The sequence below is a fragment of the Protopterus annectens genome, chromosome 10.part0, assembly GCF_019279795.1.
Source record: "Protopterus annectens isolate FY-2018-M chromosome 10.part0, PAN1.0, whole genome shotgun sequence".
Classification (NCBI taxonomy): Eukaryota; Metazoa; Chordata; order Ceratodontiformes; family Protopteridae; genus Protopterus; species Protopterus annectens.
In genome coordinates, this window is record NC_056744.1 from 598,775,183 (window position 1) to 598,791,404 (window position 16,222).

Genomic DNA, 16,222 nt, shown 5'->3' on the forward strand with positions numbered 1-16,222 from the left:
GTCTCGTCTTTATGGATGTGCTTCTCTTCAGGAGCTTCCTGTGGCACAGGAGGAGAGTACACTGTGGGTCACTAGTTCATAAACTGCAGCTACAGCTGCTGACTACTGTAAATGAGGATAAGGAACATTTTTTTGTTCCTGTAATATTTACCATTTCTCCACAGCAACTGTGGAGTTAGTGTAGTTAAATGAGGAGAGGTCCATATGGAAGATATAGGGAGGGACATGCCCTCCTGCAAAAAAAAGGCTTCATTGTTAATGAAAATCAATACATGTGGTATATAGAGGACAGTATAACCCCCAAATCTGTCCTCCAACTACTGAAGCCCTCCTCTCCTTGATCAATCCTCAGGCTGTTTACTAAAAACTTGATTTGCTAGTTCTGCTGATGGAAGCTGGAGAACGTAAACTGACCATACATTAAAATCAATCTAGCTGTAAAGATTGCCAATGGACACCAGCAGAACATGTGAATAATTGCATCTCCTCCTGCCTAAAGTACCTGAGGGATGGCACTAGCTCCTGACTACAAAAGGGAACAGAACAAAAAGTAACTGGGTACAACATTATTACAAATTCTTCATTTGTGACTCTTAGTCATTGTAATATCACTTTTTGGGCAAAGGATTATTACAATTGTAACAGTGAACATGTGGTATATATAGCAACATGTTTGTCCTGTGAAAGTTATTACATAGAAAAGACAATAAGAAATCTAAAACGAAGAATTTATGAACATAATTTAGCAATCAAAAAGAAAGATAAAAACAATTTGTTAGCTAGACATGCAATAACATGTACAGATTTTAAAAAGTTTGAATTCTTCGTTTTAGAAAAAGAGCCCTTAAATGGAGATATTAACAACACATTAGAGTGTAAGGAAGCATTTTGGCAGTTGTATTAAGGAGCAGATAGTGCACCTGGTCTAAATGAGACTATAAATTTGAAATGTTTTTTTTTAAATACAAACACTAACTAAGCATAAAAAGTATTTTATGAATGTATATTTTATATCAACTATATATATTAAAGTGTTTTAGTAAATATTTTAATTATATAAGCATATTTGCACATACAATTTTTGATTTTGAATGCAAGTTATGCCATTTCCTGTGTTTGTTAATTAGATATAAAAAGGAAGTTAAGGTAGGGCATTTTTATTTCTGAAGTAGTTCACAAATTAAAAGTGAATGAAAACGCTACGTAATTGTCCGGCGGTGGTCATTTTAGTAAAACAGGACTGTTTTTTCTCTGTTCAGTGGTTCGTGTGGAATACAAGAAGTTTGAGTGGGTACAACATTGCTTATGTGTGGTGGATGGCAAAGCTGGACTGGATTTCCACCAATGTTCAGGATAATTGTAATGTGCAAGAATGGCACCTGACCATTTGGGCTGAAAGTGAGATATTACTATAAGTCTCCTCTGAGAAGAAAACACTGAACTATGCCTACAAATAATCCTAATACAGTATCAGTGACAAGCACAAAATCCAAGAAGGTATGGTCTCCTAGCAGGTGCTGCTATCTGAATGCTAGTCTGTGCAACAGATACAAGTGAATTACCTGGCTCTCAAAGTCAGCATGGCAGTCATACAATACTTAAACACAATCGTATTTCAGCCAGTGTAGCTAGAGGAGGACAAGAATGCACAAACAAGTCAGTATTTCCAAATCTTGCCTTAAAAGTACAAGTACTTTCCCCAGTGCTACAAATACAGAAAAAAAAGTAAGCTTAAAGGCTGAGCTTTAAATGCAAGTCACACAACCTTCAAAACCAGTGGTCTAGACAACACACCAGTAGTACAAAACAGTGGCCAGACAATAAGGTTAAGCACACAGGTTCAGTTTTCTGAATACCAGACTAAGCATTTTAACTCAATTTTATACAGCCAAAATGGTTACTTGAGGCTATTTACTTGCCTTAGACTTGTACATACTCTACTGGCAAAGGGCGTGGTGAGGAGATAACTACATGTCACAAAAAATAAGTACTACAAAAACACAGTCACTGTTTCGACTTGAACACCTACCCAGCCTGTCTTGCTCGGTGTATTCTGAGTGCAGACAACATGCAACCACTTATGAGAAAGGCAACCTCTAAAAATACCCTTTTCCAATTCATGGAAAGTAAGCGTTAAGGTTGATACATAACACAGAAAACTAAAATATGTTAACAACTGTCAATCAGTAAGAAGGCAGGTCCAATCATCATGTAAAAGTTGCAAAATAAAGAGAAACACTGTGCTGGTCCCACTAAAAGAAAACATTAGAAGACAAAGGTAATATTTTACTGCATCAATGTAGTTTTCCAAAACAGACAGTCAAACTTTTCAACTATATGAACCTTTTATCAAACGGCATAAAGTTATGAATGCTAGCTAGATGCAGTGTTTTAAAACCCACGTATGCCTAGAAAGGGACAACAGAAAACATGAGTATTATTTAAAAAAGTATGAGAAAAAAATAGTGCGCAGCTTCAGTCCTTAGATGTATCACAGGAAGACCAGTGAAGAAATAAGTGTGTGTGTGTGTGTGTGTGTGTGTGTGTGTGTGTGTGTGTGTGTGTGTGTGTGAAAAATGGTTAGGTTCGTTGTGTACCAAAACAATGAAAGCCATTCACAAATGATGGACCAGAAAAAGAAGTTATGTACTCACCATAACGTTCCATGTTTGTAGTCCATCTCGCCCTTCATTCTTACATATGGGTACGAAGGCAATCCTCGGCTCCAACTCGGCCGATTACAAAGCTCAAAGTCTCTCAGTTGGCTTGTGGCACGGTAGGTATCCCATAGTGCACTAGTAAGAAACCCCAGATCTTGTTTGCTGCTATCTAAAAAAGTGACAGAAGATATGTCCACAAGGAACAACAAAGATGAAAGGTCTCCACCCTACATAAGGTAAATACTACCTTGTCTCCAGATCCTCCAAGGATACATGGACGGGGGTAGGTTCGTAAGAATGAAGGGCGAGATGTACTACAAACATGGAACGTTACGGTGAGTACATAACCTCTTTATGTTCTGTAGTCCTATTTCACCTTAATTCTTACATATGGGACAGCATCCCTAGCACCTTTTTCTCAGTGGCTCACGGGAATATACTCCTAAGAACCGTGGAACCAAAGGAGGCTCTACCCCGTGAGGCCAAATCCAATTTGATTTCTGCATTAGTAACTGTATTTAGAGCACAACCTACAGCTGTTCACTGAATTTCCTGTTTGCACTTATTTTTAAAATAGTTTTTTTCTCAAAACTTGCATTTTATCTGTCTTTGGCCAAGCACTCTTGTGTGGGGTCATTTACTGCACTGTTATAACTTGTTGATACTTGTTAACCTCTGCTATCTCTGAAAAAACAAAAACAAAAAAAATCTTGCTTTTTTCCCACTTTTCTGAGAATTAAAATGTTCAGTTACAGGCTTGCTGTTCTTGAACTGTTTTGTAAGTTTCTGTGAGGCCATTTTTTGCTTGGGCTAAAGGAAAGTCTCTGTTGATCAGTGGCAGTGAAAAACATTGAGCAGCCTGCCTGCCCCTGTGGGAGTGGTTACTGACTTGAAACTGTAGTTTTATTGGCCATTTTGGGTCAATTCCAAAACTCCTTCATCTTCCTCTCTTAAAACCCTCTTTTGCGTGGTTTTGTGCGTTTTTGAGCATAGCGCAACAACGGGCAGCGCCGCCTAATTGGGTTTAAACTATTCCTGGCTCCACAAAGTCTGCTCTTTACTTTTTCCCTTAGAACTGCTCTATCTCTCAATTTAAACACCATATTCTCATTCTAAGGCCCTTCACTGGTCCAATTAAGTAATCCTACAAGTTAGCACTATTAAACCATAAGCGCTACTTACTCATACTCTCTACGATTACCCTGTCCTCTATTGGTCCGTCTTAAATTCAGTTTCCCTATTACTCTAGCATGTCCAAAGGTCAGTCAATGGTTTCCTCTCCAGTCCAGCTGGTGAATCTGGGAATTTTGAGGCAATGTTACAACTGTCTCATGTACACGGACAACCCTCTCCTCCTCCAAACAGGTTCAAATATATGTGAGAGATGCAACTATTTAGCCAAACTGGAGGCTGAGCTCTCTCATCTCAAAACTGGTGTAACCAGTCAGGAGGAGAAGGTAACCTCACACAACACAATTCCAGTATCACATAGTCCCACCACATCAGCGAACCAAACACATAAATACACAAAAACATACTCGGAGGCTCTAAATAAAAATCTACCTAAGCAACAGAGACCTCCAAAGCAGACATCCAAGCAAATGCTACCTCAAAACAAAACACACACAACACATAACCCACAAAGTCAGTGTGCCAAGCAGCCACAGCCCTTAAGGCTGAATAACACACCTAATACTCTTGTTATAGGTGACTCTATTGTCAGACACACTGACGTCCCGCTCACCAGGCCGAATAAAGAGAAGGTCACGGTGAGCTGCCTGCCGGGTGCTAGGATCCGACAACGCAAGCACTCAGGTCACTCCAAAGCAAATACAAATATGACTCAGTCATTGTACATGCTGGTGTGAATGATCTGAGACGTACCTCCCTGGACTACATGAAAAGAGACATAGAGGAGCTCTCTGATCATGTAGCCCAGGCTGGTATGACCCTGATCTTGAGCAGCATCTTACCCTCACACCTAGAATGATGCCACAGTACAAAGACAAAATGATCGATTTTAACAATTGGCTAAAATTTTGGTGTCATTCAAAGGGGATCCAGTGTCTGTCAGCCTGGGATGACATGCTCGACAAGCCACGTTGCTTTGCTAGGGACGGCTTGCACCTGTCACCACTGGGCTTTCGGATATTGGCAAAGGCTATCGCCACCCCCATAGTGCCTTTTTTAGGCAAGGCTCAAAAGTCAAACCCACCCCCATAGACAGCACAAGGAACAAGAAACTAAGGGTAATGCTGCTAAACGCCAGAAGTCTTAACCTCAAGATGCACGCACTCGAAGCTCTCCTCAGTATGGAGAACATAGATATCTGTGCAGTGACAGAAACCTGGTTCAAGGCTCCAGAGAGCACCCCAGCACTACCAGGCTATACCTCATATCATGCTTTTCGGCCCCAAAACCCGGACTGAACCACAAAAGGAGGGAGTTTCCATATTTATCAAGGATATCCACACCTCCAGGTTAGTGGCATTGCAAGTATCGGAGACCATCCATGTGCAACTAACAGTGGGCAAGACTGCTTTTCAGTTTATAGCATCCTACAGACCACCCTCTCAAAGTCAGGAATCCCATTCGGCTTTCCTAAAAACATTGGAGAACATGAAGATCTCTCCGAACACCATTATATTGGGCGACTTCAACTACCCAAACATTGACTGGGAGCACTACTCAAGCCCCAACACCTTAGCCCAAAGATTCCTGGAAATTATAAACTCAAATGCTATGGAACAACTAGTCACCACTCCCACAAGAGAGGACAACATACTAGACCTGATCATTACCAACATGGGGACTCTATGCTCCACACCAGAAGTATATCCCTCATTGGTAAGATCAGACCATAAATTAATTTCACTGGATGTCAACATCCCGACCCCACCCCCAGCCCAGAAAACCACAGTGAAAAACTTCTCAAAAGCGAACTTCTCACTTCTCAAAACCGAAGTGGAATCCTTCAAGGCCCCAGGGCCAGTGGAAACTACAGCCCAAACTGCAGAATCCTATATAAATGCATTCTATGGACATCTCCAGGAATGCATGGATCATGCTATCCCAAACAAAACCAAGACCCAATCATCCAAAGGCAGGCATCCAGTCTGGTGGACCCCTGCCATAAATAAACTGTACAACAGAAGGAGGAAGCTACTACATGATAGAGCAAAATCCCTAATAGGGAAGGCATCTCTGATCAGTACTAGCAAAAAATTACGATCCCTCATAAAATCCTCCAAGGTCAGCTTAGAGAGAAAAATTTCACAGAACACCAAAGACAATCATAAGGCTTTTTTCAGTTATGTTAGAAACCTGGGATGCAACTCCCAGACTTGTTCTGAGTTGATTCTAATCGACAAAAAATACACTGAACCCACAGACATCGCCAATATCTTGGCAGACAGGTTCAGTGCAAACTTCTCCACCCCCTCCCCCCCAAAAGAGCAAGTATCTATCCCGGTAGAGGGCTGCCTCCCAAACATCTCAGATGCTCAGGTGAAGGCTGCCCTCTCCAAAGTAAAAAAACACTGCTTCCATGGGACCAGATGGCGTCCCAGGTTGCGTCCTACACGAACTACAAGAGGAACTAATCCCTCAAATAAAACAGCTATACAATCTCAGCCTCACTACAGGATATGTGCCCACAGAATGGCGTACAGCAACAGTGGTCCCACTCCACAAAGGTGGAGCCTCTACAGACACTGGAAACTATGGCCCCATAAGCCTGACTAGCTTAGTCTGCAAGGCTATGGAGAGGATCATCATGGAGCTCATAAACAAAGACATTGGGGACCTACAGACACTAGATCCTACCCAGTTCGGCTTTGTCAAGGGCAGATCCTGCCTTTTGAACCTGGTTGACTTCTTCGAAACAGTCACCAAAGCCATAGATGAAGGGAAGGTAGTCCACACAGCCTATCTGGACCTTGCAAAGGCATTTGACACAATACCCCATTCGGGCATCATAGGTAAGCTATCCAGCTTAAATATAAACCCCTATGTCACAAGATGCGTCGCAAACTGGCTCAAAGACAGAACCCACAGAGTGAGAGTTGCTTTCTGTCCTGGGACCACTCTTGTTCGGTATATACTTTTCCGAGGTACAGGCAAACGTGGGAGGACTATGGCTCACCAAGTTCGCAGACGACTGCAAACTGGGCGCCATATCCAACTCTCCAGCTGACACAAACATCCTTCAAAAAGGTCTCACAGAGACAGATAACTGGTGCCAGCGCCATGGTTTAAAGCTAAATGCCAAAAAATGTATAGTCATACCCTTTGGCAAAAACAATGTGCCCACAAATTACCACATAGGCGGAAACCCATTAAGTACAGAAAAAGTTATTAGGGACCTGGGGGCCCAAGTTGAGAGCAATCTCTCCTTTGAAAACCACATTGCCAAAGTGGTTAGAAAGACCTTCTACATAGCCCACCTCATCACGAAGGGTTTCACATCTAGATCAAGAGAGGTAATCATGCCCCTTTATTCATCCCTCATCAGGCCCATCATAGAATACAATGCCCCTTTTGGGATGTACCTTACCCAACACCTGCAGCAATTAGAAAGACCCCAAAAGTATCTCACCAAGAGGATCAAGGGTCTCAAACAGATGCCATATGCTGCTCGGTTAAAAAAACTCCAGCTCTACTCAGTTGCATACCGCCTACTTCGAGGCGATCGATGCCTGACATACAAAGCTATGTCAAATCCAGAATTAATGGACATGCTCCACCTCAGTAAATCTAAATCCCTTAGAGCCACATGCTCGAGGGACTTGAACCTCAGCACAGAAATAAATAGAACTTGCTGGAGGGACAGGCTCATAACCCAGAGGCTCCCTTTGCTCTGGAAAAGAATTCCAGTTCATGTGAGGCAGAGCACCTCACTGAATCTCTTCAAGAAGAATCTCGATAAGTGGATGGGGGATCGTAGGTTTGTCCCAGGGATTACTCCCGTGTCACTATTAGACAGAGGCACAGTAAACTAAACCTTAAAAGGGCACAGTATACTCAAATCAAGGGGTGGCGTAAGCCATACAGAATTGGGCTAGGCTTATAATTGCCCCAGGGCAGATAGCCTAGTATGAACCTATGAGTAATAAAGGTATGAGGGGTAGCCCAAGTTGTTGCTGCACATATACTGTCAATTGGGACTCTGGCTTGAAAAGCAGCAGATGTGGATACAGATCTGGTAGAATGAGCCTTAATTTTAAAAGGGAGTTCCTTGCCATTGGAAGCGTAAATAAACAAAATCCAATTTGATAATGTAATCTTAGACACTGGCATACCTTTTCTGGTCTCAGAAAAAGATATGAACAATTGGTCTGATCTTCTAAGCTCCTTGGTTCTATGTAGATAGAACCTTACCTGTCTGTGAACATCAAGTTGATGAAACTTATATTCTGCATTGTTTGAATGATTAGGAAAGAAGACTGGCATTTCGATAGTTTCTCTCAAATTAGATTGAGAGCAAACCATGGGGATGAAGAACAGATTTGTAAGAAGGGAAAGTCTGTCTCTATAAAAGATCAAGTAAGGAGGTTTGACTGACAGTGCTTGTAACTCTGACACTCTTCTGGCGGATGTAACAGCTACTAGAAAAATGGTCTTCCATGAAAGGAACTTCAATTCACAAGTATGTGCGGGTTCAAATGGCAGGAAGTAAGTTTGGACAGAATGAAATTTAGATCCCAAGGAGATATAGGTTAATGAAAGGGAGGTCTCAGCAAAGTAGTGCCTTTTAGGAAATATTTACATAATCTGTGAGCCATAAGATTAGGTTCATGTTGTCCCACATGAAAATTGGAGATCGCTGCCAATTGAACTTTGAATGTAGCAGCAGCTGATCCTTGATGAAAAAATTCAGTTGGGAATTCTAACACCAAAGGAATGGAGGCTGTGTAAGGATCTATGTTTTTGTTCTTTTGCCCAGATAGAAAATCTTTTCCATTTGCTAGCATATAATTTTCTCGTAGAAGGCTTGTGAGAAGACGTGAGGATATGAGTGACTGCAGGTGAGAAATCATGAAGTGGAAGTGGAGCAGCCACGCTGTCAAGTTGAGGGTGTGGAGGCAGGGGTGGAAGGTGCCTGACATGTGTGTCAGATGGTCTGGTACTGGGTCCAGAGTCCATGGATTGTCCAGAAGGTGAGGCCCAAGAAAGGGGAAACAAATCTGATGAGGCCAGTAAGGAGTGATAAGAATCATTCTGCTTCCCAAGGTCTTTGCTTTCTGGATCACTTTCGATATCAGTGGAAAGGGAGAGAATGCATAAAGAAGTCCCGGGGGCCAATTGTGGACAAGTGCATCTCTCGGTGTCTCCCCCGGGGGGGGGGGCAGGATAAGGGAAAAGTAGCTGCTGCATTTGGTGTTGATTGGAATGGCAAACAGATCGCAGCATGGCTGTCCCCATTTGCGGAAAATCTGTTCTGCAACTTTCTGATTCAGAGATCACTCGTGAGGCATCAAGATTACCCTGCTGAGCTTGTCCGCTATCACATTGGTTGTTCCCGGGATATGCGTTGCAACCTGAAACCGTTGGGAAGATATCGCCCACTGCCAAATGTGAACAGCCTCTCGATATAGAGGGGTAGGATCTGGTTCCTCCTTGTTTGTTTATATACCATACCACTGATATATTGTCTGAATGAATTGCTATCATCCCTAGAGGAAGAAAGTCGTGAAGTGCTTGCAACACTAGTAGCACTGCTCTCATTTCTAGGACACTGATATGCAAGTGAGCCTCATGATCTTGCCATGTGCCTTGGACAGTCCTGCTTAGATAATGCCCCCCCAACCCTATCTGAGAGGCATCCATGGTCACAGTAGCAACGGGTTGGTGAGGAATGAAAGGTGTTCCTATCATTAGTTGATCGGTCTGAATCCACCAACGAAGGTCCTTTTTACAAGATTCTGTTATCAAAATAGGAGGAGACAGAGGCAGATGTTGAAGAGACCACTGGGAAAAGAGTAGCCATTGAAGGATTCTCATATGTAGTCTGGTTAGTGGAACTAGAGTTATAGTAGTGGCCATGGTTTCTAAAAGTTTGAGCACTGTCTTGGCTTTGACTCTGTTGGGAAGTAGACTGTATATCTGTTGTCTCAGATTTTGTATTCTGTCTGCAGAAAGACGAGTCACCATGGCGGCCATGTATTTCTGCGCCTATAAAAGTCGGATGTGCAAATGACTCCTTGTGGTAGTACGCATCTTGGAAGTCTATGGAGCACATCCAGTAGTCTTTCCCTAACAGAAGTAGTACAGACTGCAGTGTTACCATTCGGGACTTGGGACTTCTTCGCTGATTCGTTTAATTTGCTGATATCCAAAACGGGCCTCCAGTCCCCTGTTCGTTTTGGCACTAAAAAGAATCTGAAGTAAGTTCCGAATCCTATCTGGTCTGCGAGGACGGTTTGGATGACTCTCTTTTGAAACAACTTTTATAGTTTCTTGATCCCTGTGATTGGGTGGAACATCTGGGATTTTCTTGGTGGTATGAGGTGGAAAAGAGAAGGGTATGGAGTATCCTCTGGAAATTATTCTTTGTACCCACTTGTCTTGGGTGATGTCGTGCCAGGCTTCTGGATGCAAAGATAAACGACCCTCGACTGGCTCCAGAGAAGCGCAGTCAGGCCCCACTTCAGGAGCGCTGATAGGGACGTTCACGAAAGGAATCACGGCCACCCTGGTTTTGCGGACCCCCACCTCTAGGGTGACATCTACCATTACTTCCTCCTCCTCTGTCTCTGAAGGAGGAATCACCTTGTGCGTCCGGGAAAAATCAGAGATTTCTTGAACCACATTTTCCCATCTCTCTGACCTTAGGTATGGTCTAGAAGGGACAGAAAAACGTACTCCCACGACAGAGTGAGTTTTCCCTTCCTGCTCGCACCTGGTGAGTGTAACTTTTACCTTTGGTCCAAACAGAGAGGGACCGTCAGAGGGGAGCATTGGTAAAAGTAGATTTGAAGGGCTCCACAAAGTTACATAAACGTATCCAGGAGTGTCTAAGGGAAACTCCTGAACCCGCTGCCCAACTCGTTCCCATCTGCTGTATAAGACATCAGCCTCAGAGGAGTTAACAATGGAGTTTAAGATGGAAAACTGAGCAGTAACCTTCTCAGGGACTCCTTCAGCTAATGTACCTTAGAGAGCATCTCCTAGCTCCTTTAGGAGATCTCTTTGAAGCCTAGAAAAATGGGTGAGGTAATTCAGCGATCTGAGTGTAAATGCCGCTGAAGAGTAGATAAGCTTCCCATATCTATCCATTTTTCGAGACTCTTTGTTCGGTGGACGGACAGTTGAAGTCTCTACTAGTTCCTTCTTTGTGGCTGCCGCCACCACCATGGCATCTACAAGCACACCTTTAGTCAAAAAGTTTCTCTCTTTGGGGGCTGAAAGAAATTTGTTGGGCCTTCTGGGGACTGGTTCCACAGCATCAGGAGTTTCCCACACCTTTTGACTTACTAGGTCCAAGAACTCATCAAAAGGTGGAGATGCCCAAGAGGTTGAAGGTTGAGACCCGAAAGCCTTCACATACACTGACTCCTCATCAGAAGGGGTGACAGTGGGCCAGTTGCCTCTCTGTTTCAGGATCTCTAGAATATCTACAAAGGAGACATCATCAGAGGATGACCTAGGGGACCCTTCTGACTCCTTGAGGTCAGTGTCAGAGGTGAAGAACTCCTCAGGGGAGTCTACATGCCTCCTCTTCCAAGTTCTCTTCCGAGGGGGCTCATCAGAAGGGTATTCTGGGGAGGTCTCGGAAAACTGGGAGCCACCCAACAGGGGCTCCTGAGGTTGCGGGTCTCTGCTGCCAAGAAAGAGAGAGAGATGATGCTGAGACAGAGGTCGGAGCTTGAAGGGGAAGAGCACTGGTACCCTTATGTGGACTTGAAGACCTAGATAGCACACTCATCATCTCGAATGCAGACCTCTCTGGCTCAGAGGACATTCCCGGTTCTGAGGAAGTGGAAGTAGCCCTCCACTCCAAAGCAATCGGCTCTGAGTCAGATGTAGGAGCCGAGCTCAGCCTAGCTGATGCAATGAGAGGTAGGCTCTGATCCAAAGCAGTCCGGGTCAAAGTGTCCCTTTCAGGGCCGACTGGTGAGCTTCGGCTCCTAGACACCAAGGACAGCGCCAAAGGTGTTGGAGTGGAATTCTGCTCCGAGACAGACATGAGAGATGTTGGAACCGAGGGTTCCACAACAAGTGGCACCGATAGCTCTGTCTCCGAAGGTCCAACATGGCTTGGAGGAGTGGAGGAGGAACAGGGAGTATGACCTTAGATGGCTCTGGAGACGATTGGGTCAGAGCCAGCAACAAATTAGCTAGCGCCGACGACTTCAAGAGTCTAAGCACTACTCTCTCTACATCCTCTTCAGAAAGACACTTGGAGGATCTGGAAGATAAGGTAGGTGACCTAGACCTCTGCAAAATGGGACAGCTGAGAGTTGGGGAGACCGACAATAATTCTCTAGACTGGCTCTGAGGTAAATGTTCAGTAGTCGGCTCCAAAAAAACTTGGGGCTGACACTGGAGTGCTGATATCGATAACCTCGACCGGCTCTGAGGACAGTGGAGCCAAAGAGGTAGAAGGTTTGTCCAATTTTGAGATTTTCTGAGGAGGTCCAGATAAAATAGTCGGTGTAGGAGAATGTCTCTTGGCTGACTTGACCTTCCCTTTTTTTGAAGAAGGAGATCTGGAATGTGAAGATGAAGAGCTGGATAAATCCTCCTCAAAGGAAAGCTTAAGGAGACCTTTCAGGATCAATTTGTTCTTCTTTTCCTGGAGAACTGAAGGAGTGACAGAAAGAACATGTTTCCTGAAGATGTATGACACTGAGACAGTAACCACAATTACTATGTCTGTCACTTACTGACATTTTTTGAGAGCATTTGAGACACTTTTTAAAACCCGAAGGTTAATCATCCTTAGACTCCTTAGACATGTTTACACTAACACAAACATGAGAGAAAGGCAGAAAGAGAGGACAAGGTCCTCTAAAACAGGCCTAGCCCTGCAAGAATCACTGCACACAAGGAAAAAAAACAACAGAGGACTAGGTCCTCTAACTTAAAACGGGCCTAGCCCTGATGAGGATACACCAGAAAAGGTTAATAGAGGACTAAGTCCTCTAACTTAAACGGACCTAGCCGTAAACAGAGAAGAAGCTACCAAAAATTGCAAAAATTCAACAACACACTAACTACTAGCTAATAAGAATTAATAAGACACTGCACACAGCTATCAATTATAGTACTATTCTACTGAAAAATACAATATTAGAATAGGTCCTAACCCAAACACGGACCTGCGCAAAGATATGCAAATACAGCAAAAAACTAGCACACAAGAAAGAGATACCACTCAGAGAACAAAAAGGGCCTGCGGAAGCAACTGCCAACAAGTTTTCAATAACAACTTCACAAATTTTCTATCTATAATAACTACGACTAAGCTATATAAACTAAGCTAATACTATTATGACAAAAATAGCACTATGAACAATAATAATGAAGAAAATTCCAACTTAGCCACGGCCAAGAAAGAGAGCACTTCTGAACTCACAGATGGGGCAAATGAGATCTGGGATTTCTTACTAGTGCACTATGGGATACCAACCTTGCCACGAGCCAACTGAGAGTCTTCGAGCTTTGTAATCAGCTGAATCAGAGCCGAGGATCGGCTCCGAACCCACATGTAAGAACGAAGGCGAGACAGGACTACAGAACATCCAGTGTTTAAGAGAAAACAGTGCCATCATTAGCGCAAGTCATCTGGGATGACATTTATTGAGGAAATAAATCACAACAAAGATGTGCTGTCAGATTAGTTAGTACCAGAAAAAAGTTAAGATAATTTATTACTTTGTCTTTACATGAAATTTGGTGAAATAAGACCACAGTGCAGTGCTACCTTACAAGTGGGTGCCTCTAAACCGAGAATGTAGTTACATGTGTGACTGATTCATCTGAATATAAAATATTTAAAAAGATGCCATGAGCAGCAAAAGCATGCAAAGCAGACCTATGTTTTACATAACATGTAGTAAACAAAGTGAGATGATTTCCTGAAATTGCAACTCTTATGTATGACGGCAGCTGTAGAAAGTGTAGTGATTCTTTAAATTAACAAACAAGACCCTGTAAGGGAAATGTGCACAAATCCATGGCCATGCCAGACTCACTTCTGACAGTTTCTAAGGCAACAGCAGCTTAAACCTCCAACAGCTGTCAACTTAAACACAATGCAAGCAGCAACTGCCTGAGAACAAAGTGGTAAAGCATATTACTGCACTACTGTCTCACCTTCTAGTACGGTTAACTTGGCACTGGTGCTAATCTCTGCAGCACTATTGGTCGCTGTACACTCATATGTGGCTTCATCTCGTTGAGCACGGAGAGGCTGTATCCGCAATACAGACCCTGAGCCGTCGTCAAATTCTATCACCTATAAAAACGCATCTGGTTAATGTCTGTGTCTGATTACGTGATACAGCATTCTGTAACTTCTGCCTTCTTTTAGCAAGAAAAAGCTTATTTCTGTAACAACTGGAAATATCCTTAAATAAAACTGTTTAAGTTAACAGCATGCTCTTCACAACAGTAACATGTGGAAAAAAAGATGCCACTTCTCAAATATTCATATCTATATGTAATTGTATTCTAATGAGCTCTGCTTGGAGAGCAAACCTAAATATATCAAATTCATCTGAAGGTCTTGTATAATATTTGACCAGAAAATACTCCTTACATGATTAACAACCATTGCACCAAAAAGTACAGTTTTGTACCTACCATAGCACCAAAAAGTACAGTTTTGTACCTACCATAAATGTAGATGTTTGAGTGTTCACACTGCTGCAGTCATTACACTTGGGTTATCCTGCCATCAGGCGGTCCTGCAGTCGGCCCGAATTCCAAAGTCTTGGTCCGGCGTCAGTTGCTGTCGCTTCTTCCCTGACGTCAGTGTGCCAGGGGTATATAAGATGCATCCAACGCCATTTTCTTCAGTTTTTCTTGCCCCAGATGTCAGGTGCCCCCAAATAGGTAGGCAATACATATTGCTAATCAAAAAATATACAATAAAAACAATTCATTCAGTTACCAGCAAATACACCCCAAGGGTTGTGTAGAATAGAAAGGTATAGATAAGTCTAGCTAGTTCAGAGGGGATGGAGGGCGGGTAACCTGGACTGCAGCAGTGTGAACACTCGAACATCTGCATTTATGGTAGGTACAAAACTGTACTATGTTCATCGTGTTACACTGCTGCAGTCATTACACTTGGGTAGAATCCCAAAGCTGAGGTTGGGTGGCTGGTCTATAAAGAGTTAGGATTGGCTATGAGGCCCTGCAGAACTGCAGTGGCAAATCCTACTCTGGATTTAGAGTAAAGAGGCGGGTGGGTAATGCTTGGTAAAGCTGTGCACTGAACTCCAAGTTGCAGCCTCCAAAATTTCCTTGGTAGGTACTCTTCTGAGAAAGGCTGTTGAAGTGGCTGTTGCCCTGGTGGAATGTGGCCTAATGTTATTTGGGACTGATTTTATATGCTGTGTGTAGCAGTATTGAATACAGTGTCCTATCCATTTGGATATAGTCTGCTTTGAGATAGCCTTGCCCTGTGATCCTGCAGTATATGCTCCAAACAGTTGCTCAGTTTTCCTGAAAGCCTTTGTTTTGTCCAAGTAGAAGCGGAACTGCCTGTGTATGTCCAAAGAATGCAGAAGTTTCTCCCCTTTATTCTGGGGGTTTGGATAAAAAGTTGGCAAATGGGTGGTTTGGTTAAGAGCCACACTAGATACCACCTTTGGCATAAAGGTAGGGTTTGTCTTTAAAGATACCCTGTCCTGATGAAAAATTATAAAAGGTTCTACTGCCATTAATGCCTGTAGCTCTGAGACTCTTCGTGCTGAAGTTACTGCCAGGAGCAGAGCTGTTTTCCATGATAAAAATTTTAGATCGGCTGTATTGGCTGGCTCAAAAGGTGGTACGGTCAGTTTTTCCAAAATGAAATTGAGGTCCCAAGTTGGTGTTGGTGCTGTCCGGGGCGGTCTTATGTTTTTAGCCCCTCTGAGGTACTGCTTTAGCAAGGGATGATAGAATAAAGGAGGATCCGTGTTGTAATGTGCTGAAATGGCAGAGGCGTGGATCTTAATTTATGAGAAGGATAGGCCTCTGTCCAGCATCTCAGTTAAGTATTGTAAAATCTGAGGAATGTTTGGAACAAGAGGGTCAAGGCTTTGAGCCTGGTTCCAGGCACAGAATCTCTTCCATTTTTCTGAGTAAGCTTTCCTGGTGCTAGGCCTCCTGGCCTCCAAAATGATATCCATAACAGCTTTAAAGAGATGTGTTGTCTGTTTGACTAATGTATCTGCTATGCAGCCAGGTTTAGGGTTTTGAGCTGACTGTGCAGGATCTGATTGTTTTGTTGAGTCAGAAGGTGTGGAATTTGAGGCAAAATCCATGGTGGGCCTTGAGCCAGGTTCCTTAAGATAGGTTACCAGTGCTGGCATGGCCAGTCTGGAGCAATCAGGATCATCTCTGGTTTT

The 16,222-nt window shown here is 43.2% G+C and overlaps 1 protein-coding gene across 18 annotated transcripts in view; it reads right to left on the reverse strand.

Annotated features, from left to right (window-relative positions):
* PTPRF (protein tyrosine phosphatase receptor type F) overlaps positions 1-16,222 on the reverse strand; it is a 3,404,399-nt gene that overhangs the window by 1,922,117 nt on the left and 1,466,060 nt on the right. For all 18 annotated transcript variants that reach the window (XM_044085436.1, XM_044085429.1, XM_044085440.1 and 15 more), the window contains one exon: positions 13,980-14,121. In XM_044085436.1, the coding sequence (XP_043941371.1) occupies positions 13,980-14,121 (142 nt within the window). The remainder of the gene's footprint in view (positions 1-13,979; positions 14,122-16,222) is intronic.